This window comes from Pteropus alecto, unplaced genomic scaffold (genome assembly GCF_000325575.1).
Source record: "Pteropus alecto unplaced genomic scaffold, ASM32557v1 scaffold76, whole genome shotgun sequence".
Classification (NCBI taxonomy): domain Eukaryota; kingdom Metazoa; phylum Chordata; class Mammalia; order Chiroptera; family Pteropodidae; genus Pteropus; species Pteropus alecto.
Genome location: NW_006443138.1, coordinates 24,518,214 through 24,536,807, shown reverse-complemented (window position 1 = coordinate 24,536,807; position 18,594 = coordinate 24,518,214). Strand labels below are relative to the sequence as shown.

Below are 18,594 nucleotides of genomic sequence, written 5' to 3'. Positions count from 1 at the left end.
TCCTCTCCTGATGGTATCAGCTAGTTCTTGTATTTCTCTTCCATTATTTTTCATTCTTTGGTTTTTCTCTTCTTCCTTCTGATTTATTTCTAGATTTGTGTCTTCAATATCACTGATCCTTTCTTCCATTTGGTCGATTCTATTTCCCAAGCTTGCTATTTCATTTTTCAACTTTTGCAGTGTGTTTTTAATCTCCAGAAGTTCTATTTGGTTCCTTTTGAGGGTTTCTATCTCCTTGCTCTGCTCTCTTAGTTGTTTTTTCAATTCCTGAAATTGTTGATTTGAGTTGTTTTGGATCTCATTGAGTCTTTTCAGAAGTACCATCCTGAATTCTCCTTCATTTAAGTCACATATTTTTATGTCTGTAAGTTTATTTTATGGAGATTTTTCTCTTTCTTTCTGAGATGACTTGTCACCTTGGTTGTTCATGGTGTTTAATGGACTATTTCTCCGCCTGGGCATTAATGGAAGTATATTATGTCGTTTTTCCAGAAAGAAGATTTATTATATAAAGCTCTCTCTTAGCCTGCTACAAAGAAGGCACTTTTCTTTTGGTTTCCAGTAGGTGGCGTCTAAGCCTTTTGGATCCCTGCTTTATATAAAGCCTAAATAATGTCTTTTTTAATTTTCTCGTAGATATTTAATCACACTTGCTATTTTTAGTTTCAGCCCCTGTCAGTGTTAGCAACAGTTTTGGTAGCGTTTTCTCAAATTTCCCTGGTGCTTCGTGGTGATTGGTCTTGGTGATTGGTCTTGGGAGGAGGGGTCCTCTGGGTTGTGAGTTGGGGGCTGTGGCTCAGCCTTGGTTTTGCAACTTGGGCCAGTAAAAATCATCCTGCTTCTCTGCTTTCTGCCCTGATGACTGTGTCCTGCTGTCAGCTGCGTAGAAGTCCCAGCACTTCCAGGCAGGGCTGTTCAGGGAAGTTGCCATACCTTCTCCCCTCCCCTTCTTCCTGCAGGGAGCTCCAGAGGCTGTGAGAGGCAGCTTCAGTCTTAGCAGCTTTTGTTCAGATTCTCCTGGGGCTCCATGGTGGTCAGTCTTGGAGGGTGTGAGAGGAGGAGTCTTTTGGGTTGGGGGTTGGGGGTTGCAGCTCAGCTTCGGTTTTGCAACCGGGGCTGGTAAAAATCAACTGTTGTTTCTCTGCTGTCCCATCCCGCTTCTCTGCTTTCTGCCCTGATGACTTGGCCCTGCTGCTGGCTGCATAGAGGTCCCGGAACTTCCAGGCAGAGCTGATCAGGGAAGTCATCACACCTTCACCCCTCCCACTCCTCCTGCAAGAAGCTCTGGAGTCTGCGAGAGGCAGCTTATTTATTTCTCCTAGTCCACTACCTGACACCCGGGGTTCTGACCTGTGATAGTTCTTATGCACAGATCCCACGCTGAGACATGCTGGTATGCAGTTTGGGTGTTTTTTTTGTTCAGTTTTAGACGTTCAGTTTATTTTTGTTTCAAGGGGAGAGATCTGAGGATATCTCTCACTCTGCCATGTTTCCCAGAATCCCCCAAAGTTTATTGATTCTGGGCTCACTGAGAAGCTTCACAGATATTGCTCCTTTGGGAGCCCATGTTATGGCTCTACAAATTTAGTTATGATTTATTTACTGGTAGTTTCTGCATTCCACATGCAGAAAACTAGAGCTGCCAATATCATGGGTGGTTGATACAGGCTGGTGGAGAGCACACAGAACTCACAGTCAGAAGCCCAGATTCCATTCCTCTGATAAACCAGCTGATAGCAGAGCTGGTCACTTCTCTTTTCTGGGTCTCACTTTGCACATATGTGAATGAAGAATGAGCTGGGTGGTTTTTCGACCATGTTGCCAGGTGTCCTAGATTTCTGGGGATGCCTTAGAGGTGAAGATTCAGGAATTGCCCCATTTTCAAACATTGCAACCCCACCTGAACTATTTTATACACTGGATTTCCAAGTAAAGATTCTTTTGCAAAAGGGCTCTGCCAAGAACAAAACCAGTTCAAAACTACCAAATAGATAATCTTTAAGTCTCCTTCTAGCTCTCAAAGGCTATCCTCAGAATCATGGGGAATGTACCCCAAACACCACAATTGTTCTTTTCTTTCACAACTGAATTCAAAATTCAGATTTATCCCAAATCCTGTCTCTCTCTAATCTGCTCTGACAATAATCTGCTGTCACCAGGACCTCTGTTTCCACATGGTACCATCTGGTTGGAAGATACCAATGTGAGGCTGATGGCCTGGTGTGGGATGGGAGTGTAATATTACAACAATGGAAGGGAAGATGCCCAGAGAAAGCATTTAGCTCCAGAGAAAGCATTTAGCTCCAAGATGGCAATCATCACTGGTATATTTGTTCTTGGTCCTGGACCAGAGGCAAATTATTTGCCAAAATGACCTTGTGAAGGAAGGCTCACACCTGGTCCATCTCTGTAAATGAAATGGCCATTACCAGAGTGGTATTCAGCTGGTTCCAGAAACTCATGGATGATGCCTGTCCTGATTGGTGAGATATCTGTTTAAACTCATCTGTCATTAAATATTTTGAAAATCTTCCCTTCTTATTACAATATTCTTCCCATAGCAGGCATGTACTATAAGTATGCTGAGTAAACGGGACCTGAATTCAACAGCAGAAGTGGATGGCACAGGTAATCAGCAGCTCCATCTGACACCAGGAGGTCCCCAGGGAACACCTCAAGTCCAGGTAAGTTGAGCACCACAGAACTCCGTCTACGCTCATAGAACCTGTGCTCAAGAGACAGAAGAAAGGTCTTAGAGCCAGCATACTTGAAGGCAGGTATATCAGTCAGACCAGCGCTGGGCGTTTGAAAGAGATTGCTGGAAGCCTGATTAATGTTTGTTTTTAAGGAAGCATTTGGAGGCCACCCCAGGCTCCAGGCACAGAAGGGCTATAATGATACATACCTCCCACAGGTTCACTTGATACCTTTTTGAGCTATGTTGACCATTTATGATTCTGACTATCCACAGCAGAACAGGTCTTGAAAATACTAGACATGTTCTGACTCAGAAGAACACTAGAGGCTTTGCAAATTATGTATACAATCTCAGAGGTAGCAGGATGTATGGTCATGACCACCGGCACCCTTAGAGATCTGAAGCTGGTTGTTTAAAGCCACTATTTTTCTTAGAGAAAAATGAGCACTCTTTTTGGAAAAGCTTAGCAAACAGGCCTATCTATCTTCTTTCCTCTACCCCATTTCAAGAAACTTCCTGTCTGTCGGATATTCACAAAGTTAATGGTTGACATATCAGGCACACTGTAGGGCAACTTCAAAGCCACAAGGCACATGCTAAGTGATATCTAAGGAGAAAAAGGGGTAAAGAACTCTGGGAACCTGACTGATAACATCAAATTTCATAGATTTTCATAACTTCCCCATCAGAGCTGTTCACCTATTCCTTTGGTCTCTTCTGAGGAGCGAGATATTCCCTCTACTTATTCACTAATGTAATCCCTAAATTCTCTCTCTCTTTTTTGTAATCAACAAATAGCTTATCATGTAGGTACTTTATGTACAGAAGAGTTTTATCTCAATTTATCAACAAAAGTGTAGTTATGGAATTACCTTGAAAGTTGAGAGTTTGGGTCTGTTATACATTGGATATTATAATTTTGTCCATGCAGCCATGCAGCTCTCCTACTTTCCCCACAGAGAGGCCATGCCTGGAGCCCTATTAGTCCCTGTTCCAATCCTTTCTCTGCTACTTTCATTTTCCCACCTGCCTACTGCTTACATCCTCCATGCTTTGTAGCCAAGTTACACACTTTGACCTTCTGCATGAATAATGGCTTTTCTGCCTGCATTCTTATCTGTTGCCTCATAATTTTACATTCCTTGGTCTCATCCCTTCTTTCTTGTCAATACATCTGATGCTGGGGTCCTGATCATGCCCTGTTAGGCCTATCATGCTGTTGAGCAAAGTTGGATGTGTATTAGAATATTTTGTGGAATTTATTATTATACCTATCTCCAAGACCCACCCTCAGGATGCTGCTCCAGTAGGTCTGCATCTTTAGTTTTATCCAGCTCCCTAGATACTTGCTACAGCTGGAGAACAACTCACTTTGAGGATACAAGTGTTTTAATATAGCCTTTCCTACCTTTAGATTTTAAAGGTTATTTCAAATTTTCAGTCTTTTGCTTAAAGTATTTCCAGATCATTTTACTTGTGAACAGTCGGACAAGTCATTTAGGAATTTCTATTAATGAATAGCCTATGTCTCATACACTCTTACAAAATATATAAAGTAGGGTTGCCTGAGACTCTGCAGGTAGATGCCATAGGGATAAAAGAAAGTTAATTTTTAGTTATAAAGTTTTGCTTCTTCCAAGTAGTCTCCTCTGATGCTCAAAGAAGTGATTTCTCATATTTGTACACTGCTGTGCATCCTCACTAGATCAGGCCCTTGGCATCTTCCATCTGTACTAACACAGTTGCCTCTTAACTTTTTAATTCACCTTTAGCTTTATCTTCTTGATTCCATCCTACACCCAGTCACTAAATGTGAGTTATCTAAAATGCAAGTCTGACTTAGTACGTCCTGGCTTCAAACACTTCAGTGGCCTTTCATCTTGTATCAGATAAAAACTTTTTAAAGCATATACATGAACCTTCTATGATTTGTCTCCTGATATTCCTTACTTTGAAATTTATTCTCTGAAAACAGGGAATAAATTGTAATCCCCACACAAAATATTTCACACTTTGGTGCCTTATCTGGGAATGTTTTGCCCTCTCCAAGACTTTCTAACTCCTACTCATTCCATGAGATCAAGTTCCATTTCTAAGTAATTAAAAGGGAAATACTTAGATAAAATTGGCTCAAATTTATTCAATTAGCTGTATTCCTGATGTTTTAAAATCTGTTTTGACTGTCCTTTCTCTGCTCTTGCCCCCCACCCCCCACTCTTTTTCTCTCTCTCTTTATTGGAAAACTTTAGAGTGATGTTGCAGACACTGCTACTAGCCAACCCAATGCGCATGCTCTCCATTTTTCTTACTATCAAAACCCTGCTTTGCTTGAGGTGTTATGTGCTGAGTTTATATATTTACTTGCTCAGATACCCTTGTAGCTAGCAGAAGCCATGTGACTTAAATCTGGCCAATAAGATTAAAACATAAATTACAGGGTGTGGCTTCTGGGAAACTTTTTCAAAGGCGACAGAGTTAGTTAACATCGTCCTTTTACCTTTTGCCCTTTGCCTTTCTTGTTGTCTTGAATGTGGCTTGATATCTGAAATTATACCAGTAATCTTTTCTAGTTGGATTCTGTTATCTGCAGACAAATGCTATCCCGCAGAAAAATGACACAAATCTCTCCATCTTGGACTTGCATCTCTAAGAATAAGGTCATATTTTTGCATTCTGCACTCCTGTGGCTTGTTCACCACCTACTTATGATGATGTTTCATAACAATATACCATTAGAGTTACAACTTCATATAACTCTCCCTTTTCTATTATTTGCCAACCCAGTCAGTATTCATGGTGGTTATAAAAATGGAGGGGGATAAAGTAGATGGGAATTGGAAAAGTTACAGTAAAAAAAGTTACTGAGAAATATAATTCTAGTTTCATCATTTTGGATACAGGACATTGGGACTGGCACATTATGAATTAGTGGAATACAAATCCAGCCAAGAATTTGAGTGCTATTCAAAAGATATTAGATAACATAAAATATTGGGAGCCCACAAGAAAAAGTCCTCTGAGAAGAAATATTAAAAACTTTCCCATAGACTTCATACTTTTCTTGATAAAGGCACTAGAAGCATACAATGAGATTTGGTATTTTTGGGACTAGAGGATATTGGAAAAGTTACAATAATTTGAATGAGAAATGTAATTTAGGTGAACTTTGGGGAAAAGTTTACTATTTTGAGCTTGAATTTAGATGTTATACAATCTGATAAGTTTCTTAAGACTGTATAAGAAATCTTTATAATTCCCTGGAGACCAATGGAGTGGAAGGATTAGTCTTCTCCACCATGTCTAGGTTGGCTTATATGTTTATATTCATGCTTCTGTAGCTCTCTGCAGTGGTGGTTAAGAATGTGTAGTCAATTGCCTGGATTTTAATCTTAGCTGAGTGACCTTGATTAAGCAAGTTAATAATCTCTCTGGCCCTGACTTTGCCTTTCCCATTTGTGAAATGTAGACAATAATCACATCTATTTATTGTGTGAAGATGGAAAAAGATAATCAATATGAAGCACTTGGATCAGTGTCTGGAACTTAGTAAGCTGTCAGCAAAGGCCATTATATTGATTACTGAATGTATTATGATTTAATGTTCAATTTATGTGTCTGTTTACTCCAAGAGACTGCCAGTTCCTTCAGTGTAAGAAACATGTCCTATCATCATTCATGTTAGTGGGTGCTCCTTTAATACTCAATTCATTCTTATTAATGAACACAAAGAAATGCAATACTCCTCTGATGTTGTCCTCCTTCATGGAAAGTATCTTCCTTCATAAGATAGTTTTGTAGATTCATGCCTTATCTCCCCTCTTAGCCTAAGCTCCTAGCTCCTGGTCTCAATCCCTGTGTTTAGATCATAAACATTTGTTGAGCCAGTGGAACCATAACCAAACCTGCATACCAGAGTCATCACTGTCATTTCCTAACATGAACTCCTGCAGAGCGTGTACTCCAGTAATAACTAGTTCATCACTGTTCTTTAAACTTACCTTGTGCATCGCACCTCTACATCTTGTCTCTGGTAGTCCCTATCTTCCTGCCTTTCTCCACTTTGTCTGCCTGACGAACTCACATTCCTCTCTAAATTCCAGTTTAGATTCTTCCTCCATGAGTCCTTTCTAACTTGCTCAGGGAGAGCCAACTCTCTCTCCCTCCCTCTCCTACCCCCACGTAGTGTCTTTACTCTATAATGATTTCATCGAAGCCTCATGGTGTGTCTTATATATCACAGAATCTAAGCACCTAATGTAGAACTTGACATAAAGCAGGTATTTTCAAATAAGCTTGTTAAATAAATAGGTATGTTGATCTATAGAGTGATAGACACACAGTTCTCAAATGAAATTGCTTTTCCACTCTGGAATATGAATGAACAATTCATATTGCATATACAATAGCAAAAAGCAATTTGAGTCTTCCCTTTTCCATAAAAGGGGGTTAAATTATCCCTATACATTTCTCCCTTGTCTGGGGTAACTTTAACATAAGGCATCCATTTAGAAGCACAAACATCAAATTTTGGAGTTCGATTTGCACGTATGGAGCAGAGGGAAGACAGCTGGCTCACACAGGGCCGGAGCTTTGACACCAGGATGCTCATTTTAGAAAGGTGGGCATGGCCCTGGAAGGGCATAATGGGATCTCTTTTAAGTTCGTCAGAAGAGGGCATGGCTTAATAAAAATATCAAGAATTAGAGTTGCAACCATATGGATACCTAGGAAAATAATAAGAAAGAACATTTGTACATAATAACATAAAGAGACATGGATTGGTGCAGAAAACCTGCCCTTGCATCACCCATGCATGGCACTGGACTAGATTTCTGAAAAGGAGCCCGTATATGTGTCAGCCAGGGCTGCTCAGATTGTTGAATTAATAATATTAATGCAAATTATTGCATGAATTCAGAATGACTTTGAATTTAGTTTTCATGTCAAGAGGGGTGTTGGTGATCCCAAATTGGTATCTTATTTTTGTCGTTCCCAATATTAGAATTACTTCTTAGAAAAAATGGCATGCACACAGGAGCATTATGTTCAGTTCTGGATTGAATATCCACTGAAAGCAATCATTGAAATAAATTTATAATTTTGACCCACCTCCCTCAAACAAAATGGTGTGTACATAGGGTTGCAGAATTCTGCGTGATGAGGGTGGGGAAAAGAATTTTTTGATACTAAATTTCCTCAGAGGGAGATTAAGCTAGAAAATGAACTAATAATAAATGCAAAATATTTGGGGAGTGGCCGGCAACCCACTGTCACTGTGAAAGTACGTTATAACTTCATACTGTCTTTTGTTTGGGAATGCACAACTTAACAAACATCCTTGAGAACTGCTTTCTTTTTTGGGGTGGGGTGGGATGGGGTTGATGTTTGGCTATTCTGGTTCTTTGCTTCAGGAGAAAATTTTAGACCCAGGAGGCTGTACAACTGGGTGCCTGACTCGAACCTCACAGCCCTCTCACTTACTGGCCACCGCCCCCTAATTCCCCCACTCAGAAACCCCCAACGCAGCCACTAACCCTGAGTTGCGTTGCCCCAGGCTGGTCAGATCCGAAGGGACTAGTCCCATGGTGGCTGGAATAATCTTGTCTCCCTTCTGGTACCAGAACGGCTCCTTTTTCTGTCTTCTGCTGAAGATCTGAAGGTCCATGATGTGGGCTGGGATGGCAACAATTTAGAGAATCCAGAGAATTCTCTCCCACTGCTGAGCAAGCTGCACACCCATGTGTCAACACTCAACAATGAGCCTGCTCCCCCATGTCAGTGACAGAAAAGTTTCTGGTTGGTGGAAATGTGTTTCCTGGTGGACCTCAAATGCATATACTGTGAATAGTTTGGTCTTGGTGAATGTTTTTCTAATTTAAAATCAGCTGGAACTTACTGAGCACCCACTTTTAATAGACATCCTGTTAAGTGCTTTTTACATGCATTGTAATGATTTTCACAAGCATCCTATAAAATAGAAATTACAGTCCTTATTTTAGAGTGGAGGAAACTGAGGCTTAAAAAGATAGTTAAGGAATTCACCTAAGGAATACACAAGTCTGACTCCAAAACACTTGTAAATAGGAGGAGGAGAAAAAGATACCACAAAACATTTTAAAGCACCAAGTGTTTTTAAAAATCAATATAATGATGGTTACTACTTTAGGTCAAAGAGGGGCTATAGTGGGTTGAATAGAGGCCCCCTAAAGATATATCCACATCCTGGAACTGTGAATGTGATCTTATTGGTAAGAAGGGTTTTGCAGATGTAATTAAATGAAAGATCTCAAGATGAGATTATTCTGGATTATCTGGGTGGGCCCTAAATCCAATGACATGTATACTTATGAGACACCTAGAGAAAAGACAGAGAAAAGAGAAAGCCATGTGAAGATAGAGGTAGAGATGAAAGTGATGCAACCACAACCAAGAAACACCTGGATGAAGAAGCAAGGAAAGATCCTCCCCTAGAACCTTCAGAGGCAGTGTAGCTCTGCTAATATCTTGAGTTTGGACTTCTGGCTTCTAAAACAATGAGAGCATAAACTTCTGTTTTAAGCCACCCATTTAGTGGTAATTTATTACAGTAGCCACAGGAAATTAATACAGGGGCAATGCAATTGAGTGGCAAGAGCACTCCATTTATGATCCCTGAGCTTCATTATGTGTGACCTTAGCATGTCACTTTCTTGGGCCTCAGTTTTCTTATGTAGAAAACAACTATGAGACCCTTTCTATTCCTTACAATCTACGAATCAAGGATTTAGGAATAAAGTTCTCACTTTCTCCCACCAGTGGCTAGTGAGTTGAGGTAGCAATTATGTGGTGACTGAAAATCTTATTAAAGGTATTATAATTTGGATAAGGCACAATCTTATTCTTTCCCCTGATATGAATGTTGTCCAATGTATTTTTTCTTTCTTTTCTTTTCATTTTCTTTTTAATTCAGGCAGGCTTATCAGGTCTCATTCTTCAGACTCTATAGTCCTTGTCTGAAAGTAAAATTAATGGTAAATGTACCTTTTCAGCTGGTGGCATTCCAGCAATTGCGTGACTAGAAAAGTTAGGTGTTCTACTTTAAGAATCATACTGTTTTGCCATATGTAAGAAATATAGTGCAATTTGGAATGCTTGCTTATAACCATGGTTTGATTACACAGGAAGAACACAGTAAGAATCAGTAACAATTTTTTTAAAAAATCTCTTTCTAAAATAATCAACAGAGAAATGACAACTCAACTGCCAATTAAGAAACTGTAGCTCTCATGGTTAAATCTGGAATATATTTTTTCATTATTAGATTCAGAAGATTGTTGGAAACTTTCTTTTGCATCTTCAACTATAGTTTCCAGTTCAATTTTCTACCAAAATGTTCCATTTGCTAGAAATCCAACTGAGAAGACAGAAAGTTTACAGAGCTTAGCTCACTGCCCAGGGCCAGACATACAGTGGTCACTTCATGGATATAGAGTGACCGAATGAAAGACTCTCTTTCGCATATTGTTTTCTGGTTATCATATCACATCAAAAACTTTATTGGATGAGTACTTATTAGATAGGAAGACACATCAGTTTGAACACAGAACAAATACAGTCTTTGGAGTCTCGTCAGTGTGGAAAACACCCCGTGCTGTGACTACTTGAGCTCAATCAAAAAGTTAGCAAACAAACATGTTCAGAGTACCAGGGTAGTTGCTGGTAACTGCCTGGAACTCTCACCGTCTTTCTAGGCTACTATTTCTTTTGGACAAGAGTCAGAATGTTGCCCAGTAGGATTAAGCAATACTTGTATAAATACCCATGAACTCAAGGGTTGTTCAAGAGATATACACAAAACACATAAGAAGATGAGGAGGATGAAAGGAGCTGGAAGGAGACAAGTAAGTAGATGGAGGAAAATATATACAAAACCAAAAGAGATCATACAATTTTCCTACAAGGCTTGTCCTAACCAAACTAAACAATTGACTTCTTTTTTTCTTCTTTAAACATTTATTGAACACATAATACATGCAGGCAGTGTTCTAAGCGCTAAGGATATAGCAATGAAAAAAATAAGCACAACCCCTACTTTCATGGAGCTTGCGTTATAGAGCAGCAATCCCCAACCTTTATGGCATCAGGGACTTGTGCTCCTATGAGAATCTAATGCCTGATGATCTGAGGTGGAGCTGAGGCAGTGATGCTAGCACTGGGGAGTGGCTGCAAATACAGATGAAGCTTTGCAGGCTCTCCTGCCACTCACCACCTGCTATGTAGTAGGCCATGAACTGGTACCAGTCTGTGGCCCAGGGACTGGGGATCTCTGTTCTAGAGGAGCTGATGCCAGTGGAAGAATAACACATAGTTTCTGATGTGGAAGAAAGCTGCCAGTCCACACTCTACTCTCCAGGCCAGATCAGGAAGGCTTCCCTGCCTCCCTCAGGCTGCAGTTGCCTCTTTCGACTAATTAGCAATATGTCATCCATGTATCTGATCACTAGGAAAAAGAAAGGTGTAGCTATGTGAGGTGATGGATGTTAACTAAACTCGTGGTGATCATTTTGTAATACATGCATATATCGAATCATTATGTTGTGTACCTTGAACTTATACAATGTTATATGTCAGTTATATCTTAATACAACTGGGGGAAAATGTAATGCAATAAAATATGATGCCACAGAATGCAGAAATAAAAAAACAAAAAACAAATAAACAAAACAACAACATGCCATCTATTAGTCTCTAACACCTTTCTAACAGGCTTTAAAGCTCCATGAGTGCTGGGACAAAGTCTTCTCTCTGATATTTCCCAGAGTTTACAGGCAGTGCTAGGTAGATAACAGGTTTTAAATAAAAGTCTGTGGAGGATATAACACTGTATTGAATCTAATGTTCAGACACATCAGATGAGTTTCCTGTAATACATCTGCAGCCAGAATATTTTATAAAGAACGAATCAATGACTTGCATACTGGAAGTGCTTAATGAAAAAAATAAATGAATAAATGAATGAATGGTTTCTTTAAAGAATAATAACAGCTAATATTTTAGTTATGTTCTTTAATCATATCAAAAGCCTAATTAGATGGGTACAATTTGTATCTATACTTCATGGATGAAGACTTCAAGATTTCAAGTTGTTAAACAACTTGGTTACAGTCATGCTGCCAGAGAGAAGCAGAGACAGGATTCAAACACAGGGTTTGATCCCAATGAGTCTTAATGCTACATTATGCTGCCCCACTAAGTGTAACTCCAGATGGCTTTGGGGGATGTTTTACTGGAATTCGATGTTTTCGTCTGGTTTCTTTCTTGAGATAGACTTTTAAATACTTTGTCATTTGGTTTTCATGCCACTGTTGCCCATGTTGCTAAATTGGATATATTTAGTTTCTTTTTTTAATTTCCTTTTAAACACTGGAAGTTTATGTTAGTCTTTGCTCTTACAGATATAGTATGTACATTTCCCTTCTTAGCTTTAGGGCTGGTCAGAATATTAGGGGAGACTGACAACTTACTCTGAATATAAATTTTTAGGAGTACCAGGAAGGTCTCCTTACCCCAAAATCTTCCCCACTTGCTTTCTGATGTTTAAAATTCCACCAACACAGTTTCATTGTTTGGTTTCAAGTCATGTTCTCTGTCAAAATGTAAATACGTCTGGGAGAGATAATTACCACTGTAAATCAAGCAGTCTGCCAGCCTGACTGTTTTCCTTCTTTCCTCCATATTTTTCTTCAATAAATATTTTTGGAGATAGATTCTGGCTTGGTACTAGGTGCTAGAGGTTTAGAGATAAATAAGTGGTCTCTGCCTTCAGGAAGGTCTTAATTCTGGAAGCAGATGAATATAAAAGAAATGCAGTACAGTGGTTCAGATGCTGTGATGGAGGAATTTACAAGGTGTAGGAAAACCCAAAAGGGAGGAATACACTGGCCTGCTTGGAAAGTTGAGTGTAGATATCCTTTAGCTCAGAGTCCTTCACACCTTAGTAGGAATAAATTGTAAAAATTCTTTTCCAGGAGGTATATTTTGGTGATAGGAGAAGAAGGTTTGGAGTGAGTGTGAGTTCACTGAAATATTATAGAGCAAGAAAAGAAGTTCATAAAGAAAAACCTGGAATAAAGTCTTGAAAGTGAGCTGATTTTAGAACTGAATAGATTGAGCCTTTCTTATTTACATGAGTTTGTCCAATTGTCAGGCCATGTTGTTAAAACACTATAATACAAGAAGAATCAGTATTTCTGATAAAAAGGGTTTCATATCTATTCTACAAGGCATAAAGTTTGTTGTGATTAACAACCATAGAGGCAAGCATTTCTTAACTGAATATACCAGGGGTTGGAAAACTTTTTCTATAAAGAGCCAGGCAGTAAATATTTTAAGCTTTTTAGGCCATATAGTCTCTGTAGTGACTACCCAACTATGCTGTTGCACAGCCATGAAAGCAGCCATGGACAGCATTTAAATGAATGGGTGTGGCTATGTACCAATTCAACTAAGTTTACAAAAACAAATAGTGGACTGAATTCAAGCCATAGACCATAGTCTGCTAGCTTCTGGCTTATCCCATTTAATAGGCATGTTAAAGTCCTAAGTTAACTAAGTTAAAGGTTTTGAGGTAGAGCCTCCAGCTCCTCCTGGATGGACAGCAGGGCCTCAGGTGGAGCTCTTTTTCTGACATTGTATGACTAAACCTGGTAAGTAGAGAAAGAAGTAACCTTTGAACAAATAGCTGCCGTGGAAAAGACTGAAGAGACGTGACAAAGACGAGGGAGAAGGAGAAAAAGACAGACAGGAGATCTTTGTGCTATGGATGGCTAGCTGTTTACCAAAGATTCATGCTTAAGGTAAATTTTTTGATTACAAATTATAGATTAAATGGTCTAGGACTGGTGAAAATAATACTTTTTAAATTATTAGTAGTAATATATAAATGTTTAACATTAATTTATAGGTTATAGCTACTCAGTCTTTCATTTATTCATTCAGCAAACCTTGCCTTCTACATGCCAAGTATTGTACTAAGTCCTAGAGAAACAATATTACATAATTCAGGCTCATTACTGGATATCAGATGTCTAAATTACCTCTCCTCTAATTCCCTGTTGTGATTTGTGACTGTGACATACTGAACTCCACAGAGCTTTTTAAGGCCTCAAGCCCTTTGACTAAGTTGTTCCTTTGCATTTATCAAGACTACTGTTACTGTCTTACAAGATTCTGCATGTCAATAAAAACTACCTACATGTGATCTTTTGCAAATGGCTTGATCTGTCCCATCATTTAGCCTTTACATCTGCTAACTCCATCTTATCATCAAGGCTGGACACAGAAGTCACCGTCTCTGGGAAACATTCCTTGTTTAAAGATCCTCAGATATGTAGCTCCTTCCATGATGCCTTCTCTAATCAAGAATCTCCTCAAAATCTCCACTCAGATGTTCCATAGGTCCTTAAACTCAACATGTCCAAACTGGAAGTCAAGACCGATACCTTACTCACCCTTATTCTCCCCTTCCCTCCTCTCAATATTACCTAGATCAGCAAATAAAACCATCTGCCACCCAGTGGTACAAGCCAGAAGCTTTGGGGTCATTCTTGACAACTTCTTTCCTCTCACTCCTTATGGTCAACTAGTCACAAAGTCTAGGTGATTGCAGCTCCTAAATAACCCTTGAACTGAGATACTTCTTTCTAACTCCACTGCCTTATCAGAGCCTAACCTATCAGTGTCTCATACCTAAACATTCTAATTGTTCTGCTGGAATCCACTCTCATCTAAGTCTCATGTCTACCCTATATGTATCTGATCATATCAATCCTTTCAATGGTTTCATACTGCTCTTTGGATAAGGAACAAAATCCCTAAACATTTTACCAGACTATGAATGATTGAGTCTAATCAACATCATCATCTTTCTCTCAGAATACTCTCTTTTTCACCTTCTCTGACACATCTCAATTAGGTATCATTTTAGAGCTTTATTCTAGTTTGCACCTGCGGAAGATTTATATTAACGATCCCATTCTTCACCAACACTTGTATCCATACTATTTGTCACATAACATTTCAGTGCTCTTCCACTGTTAGTGCCACATAATTTTCTGCCCCAAAGTTCAGCCATATGACTTGCTTTGGCCAATAGAATTAGGCAAGATACAGAGCTCAGTCTCCAAGAAGACTTGCATGTCTCTGCTTGTCCTCTCCCTTTACCTTAAGAAAAACGGTCATGCCAGGGTAGACCTTTGAAAACGATAAAAAACATGTAGAATGGAACTACCCAGCTCAGTGCAGCCTAGATCAACTGACTCTCAGCAGACACATAGATTTATAAGAAACAATAACTGGCTGTTATTTTAAGCTATTGTGGTTTGGGATGGTTTGTTACATAGCAATAGCTAACTGTGGCTTTATAAATATCTTCTACCTTTGTTCATACATTTAGGTCAACTAGGGTTAAAATCAACTAAGATTGCATCTTTCCTATTATGAACTTAAATTCTTGCTTGAGGATTGAGGTCCAGTAATAAAACAATGGCTAATTCCCTGAGGATTCCTCCATAACTTTCCAAATAAAATGAGGCCTTTTCTGCCAGTCCCACAAATTGGGTGGATGAAATTGGGCCTGGATCTTTTCCTTGCAGCCAGAGAAGATCTTCATCCCTGGGAGGGATGGCAAATCTATTGCCACAACCTGAGGACTATGCTGAAAGTTCAGAGCTGGTTTCTGAGGTGATGCATATGACAGACAGTCCAAAGGTACAGTCTGTCATAATAGGCGTTTTAAAAGTTGTCCTAGATTTCACAGCACATGTTGTTCCTTGAATTCTCATCCTCTAAATTTCTCTTTGAAAAGCTCTTGAATGTTCCTGTCCTTCCCATTTTCTCTACCTGTCAAAAGCTATTACTAAGTGGATATTAATTAAACCACAGGGTCAATTCATTGACAATTCAAAATGAAAACCATGACCGCCTGTGGCTGTCATAACCTGCCCTCAAAAGCCACAGCCAAATGCTGTAATTTTGAAATTAAGAATATTTCAGTTATAAATGAAAAGAGTGACTTGGGGGCTATAAAACAAAGTGCCCTGATTATTAAGCCATCAAGTTTGCTATGTCACAACAGAAAAATAGATATAAAAGAAACAGTCAACAGATTTTATAGCACAGGAGAAAATAAATACACACATACCTGGATCGATGTAATTCTTCTCTCTGAAATAAATTTTTAAAAAGTATGTTTTAGTTTTGTTTACATCCATCCAAAATTCCTAAGCAGACATCTTGAAATGAGAGGCAATTAACTTTCTTAGCTAAAATGTTTTTGAACATTTTAGCTAAGAGGATATTAGAAATTTGAATAATTTGCTCTTTCTCTCCTTTTAAACCAACCAAAGTAGGTTGTCTTCAAATAGTGTGTATTTGCAAGAGGGCCACCTTAACTATACAATGCCCAGCATACCATGTCCAGCCTGACCTTGGTGAGCCATTTCTTAAAGTATCTTTAAAGATGCAGAAGATGAAAGTGAGCTAGATCTCCATTCTCCTTCTTCCCTAAACCATTGTACCCCTTTAACTTGAGAGTCAACATGTCCTAAAGAGCATGTGTCCTCTCAGCTGTGACTTCTTGAGTTATCTCCCATCACAGGTACCCCTTGCTTCTGGGATCATGTGAAAATCCTGAGGCCTATTTTGCTTTTCAGTCCACTGAATGAGAGGCAGGAGGCTTAGAGCTGTGTTACCTGAGGCCTAGGGAGCCGTATGGTGGAAGCAGGCAGAGAGTGGCCTCCTCTCTCTGGAAGAGAGGTCTGGGGAAGGGACTCCTCTTCGATAGGCTGAAACATGGGAAAGACATCCTCATCTGTGGGCCCTGTTTGGGGCTTGAATGTGTCAGCTGCCTTGAGGGCCCTTTTGGGGTCCAGAGGCAATTTTGAGTGGAGTCCCGAGGACAACATAGAATGCGAAGAATCATTTGGACTTCCAGGTAGATTCTTGAAAAGGTAACACGGGGAGCCTGCAGGCTCCTTCCAGCTTCCCCAGGTGGGCCCTTCCAAGGTCTCTTGCTGAGGCAGGGAGTGGAATGTCCCACAGCTACTGCCCCTTAATCTCCTCAAAGTGGGAGAGGTGGAAATTCGGCCCGGGGCTTGCCGGTCAAATTGGAGAAGATTCCCTTGGTTCTCACAGTGACTCTTTGACAAGCTCCTCAGGGGGCTCAGAGGAGAGGCCCCAAGACTTTGGGAGTCTACCTCTGGCTGGGATAACTCTGTCTTCCCCATGCAGCCAAGAGGCTTTGTGGCTGGATGCTTCCAAGCGACGCTGTCAGAGTTGCTGTTCTCTGGACGATACTGCAGTTGCTCAGTTCCCTCACCCAAGTGCCACTCTTTCTCTGATGTATCTTTGTCCTTTTTCAGAGGATAATTACAGGCAGATTGTTGCATCTTTAGTGAGGAAGAGCAGAGTGTGGAATCTGTCACAAATGAGGGAGACTGAGATGAGAAAAGAAAGGTGTCTAAAATTTCACATGAATCTTCTAATTCTTCACAGGAGACAGGTAAAGCCCAGTTAACAGTGGCGTCCTTTACACTTCAAAGATAATTAACATAAGTGAGTCCAGTCTTCTCATCTAAATAGTCTGTATGTTGAAATTATTTATTGTTTACTTGATATCCCTTCCAGGTTCAAACAAAGAATCTTTTAAAAACTTTAATGATGTAGGAGACTTCTTGGAAGCTGTATAACTCAACACCTTTTGATTCCATTTAAAGAGAATCAAATATACATTAAATATTCCTTACTGTATGTATGTACGTATGTATGTACGTACGTACTTTGGTGTACTTGGGGATATAATGATATAACGATCAGGAAAATAAAGCCCCTTCTCTCAAGGTTTAAATTATAGAATGAGACATGGTTGGAAAGATAGTAGTGTAAAGTATTTCACAAAAGACATTCTAGACTTTATCTATCCCCATGTTTTGGAAAAACAATTTGCAAGTTTGAATAGAAAAACTCAGATGCCACCCAGATGCCCTACTTCTTGTGATCAGAGGCGTTTCCCAGATTCACTAATGCAAACTTACCTCCCAGTTAAGCTCTTCTCATGCTCAAGCTAAACTGATTCACCATTTAACAACTCAATTCATGGTGACATAGAAATGACTTATTGCTATTCTATTATTTTGTCGTTTCCCACATGAAGAAATGCAGTTATGTGTGGAAAAGCATCGCTCCTTACCCATTTTGTTAACTATTGCATAGAGTTATCTTTTGATAATTTATAGACCTGGTACGGGACCATGGAACAGATAATATTACCATCTTCCTTTGCCATCGGCAATGTGGAAGGTGGTCTCAGACTGTTTCAGCATTGCTTATTAATGGAGAGAATATCAGTAGTTGACCACATATTCTGAGATTTACAATAATAGAATTTTAGCAAGACTACAATTTGAAAATGAAACTCAGCAATCTGGAACCTTTCAAGAACGAATACATACGGAGAACCAAATTTTAAGGATAACTAGTAATTTACATTTTTAGTGCTATAGAATTTTAAATGCATCAACAAAACCTTTTAGTAGAACGTTTTCTATAGTGTATTATTTACTTCCTCAACTTAAGAGAGAATACCGAATACCAATAAATCTTTTTTTGATGACCTGGCCTTCTTATGTTGATTATCACTCACAGTACTAGCTGAAATACAGTGATTATTACTACATTTAATGTAGTTTTATGAGGAATGCAATACTTGTTACAGATTTTTATAACATATGATTATCTCACACTAAATGACTTCACATGATGTACTCCCCAATTTTTATCAATACTTGTTACAGATTTTTATAACATATGATTATTTACCTCACACTAAATGACTTCATATGATGTACTCCCCAATTTTT

General features: G+C 39.3%; 1 protein-coding gene across 10 annotated transcripts in view; it reads right to left on the bottom strand.

Annotated features, from left to right (window-relative positions):
- Window positions 1–18,594, bottom strand: part of PLEKHG7 (pleckstrin homology and RhoGEF domain containing G7) — a 59,215-nt gene that overhangs the window by 38,853 nt on the left and 1,768 nt on the right. For 6 of the 10 annotated variants that reach the window (XM_025040979.1, XM_025040978.1, XM_015598574.2 and 3 more), the window contains exons 2-4: window positions 16,429–17,153; window positions 15,879–15,901; window positions 2,598–2,725 (exon numbers count right to left, since the gene is read on the bottom strand). The exons of 1 other annotated variant lie outside the window; for it this stretch is intronic. In XM_025040979.1, the coding sequence (XP_024896747.1) occupies window positions 2,598–2,725; window positions 15,879–15,901; window positions 16,429–17,153 (876 nt within the window). Of the gene's footprint in view, window positions 1–2,597; window positions 2,726–8,232; window positions 9,687–15,878; window positions 15,902–16,428; window positions 17,154–18,594 lie in introns of those variants that run through there. 3 more of the 10 variants (XM_006923825.3, XM_025040980.1, XM_025040982.1) reach the window with 3 other exon arrangements.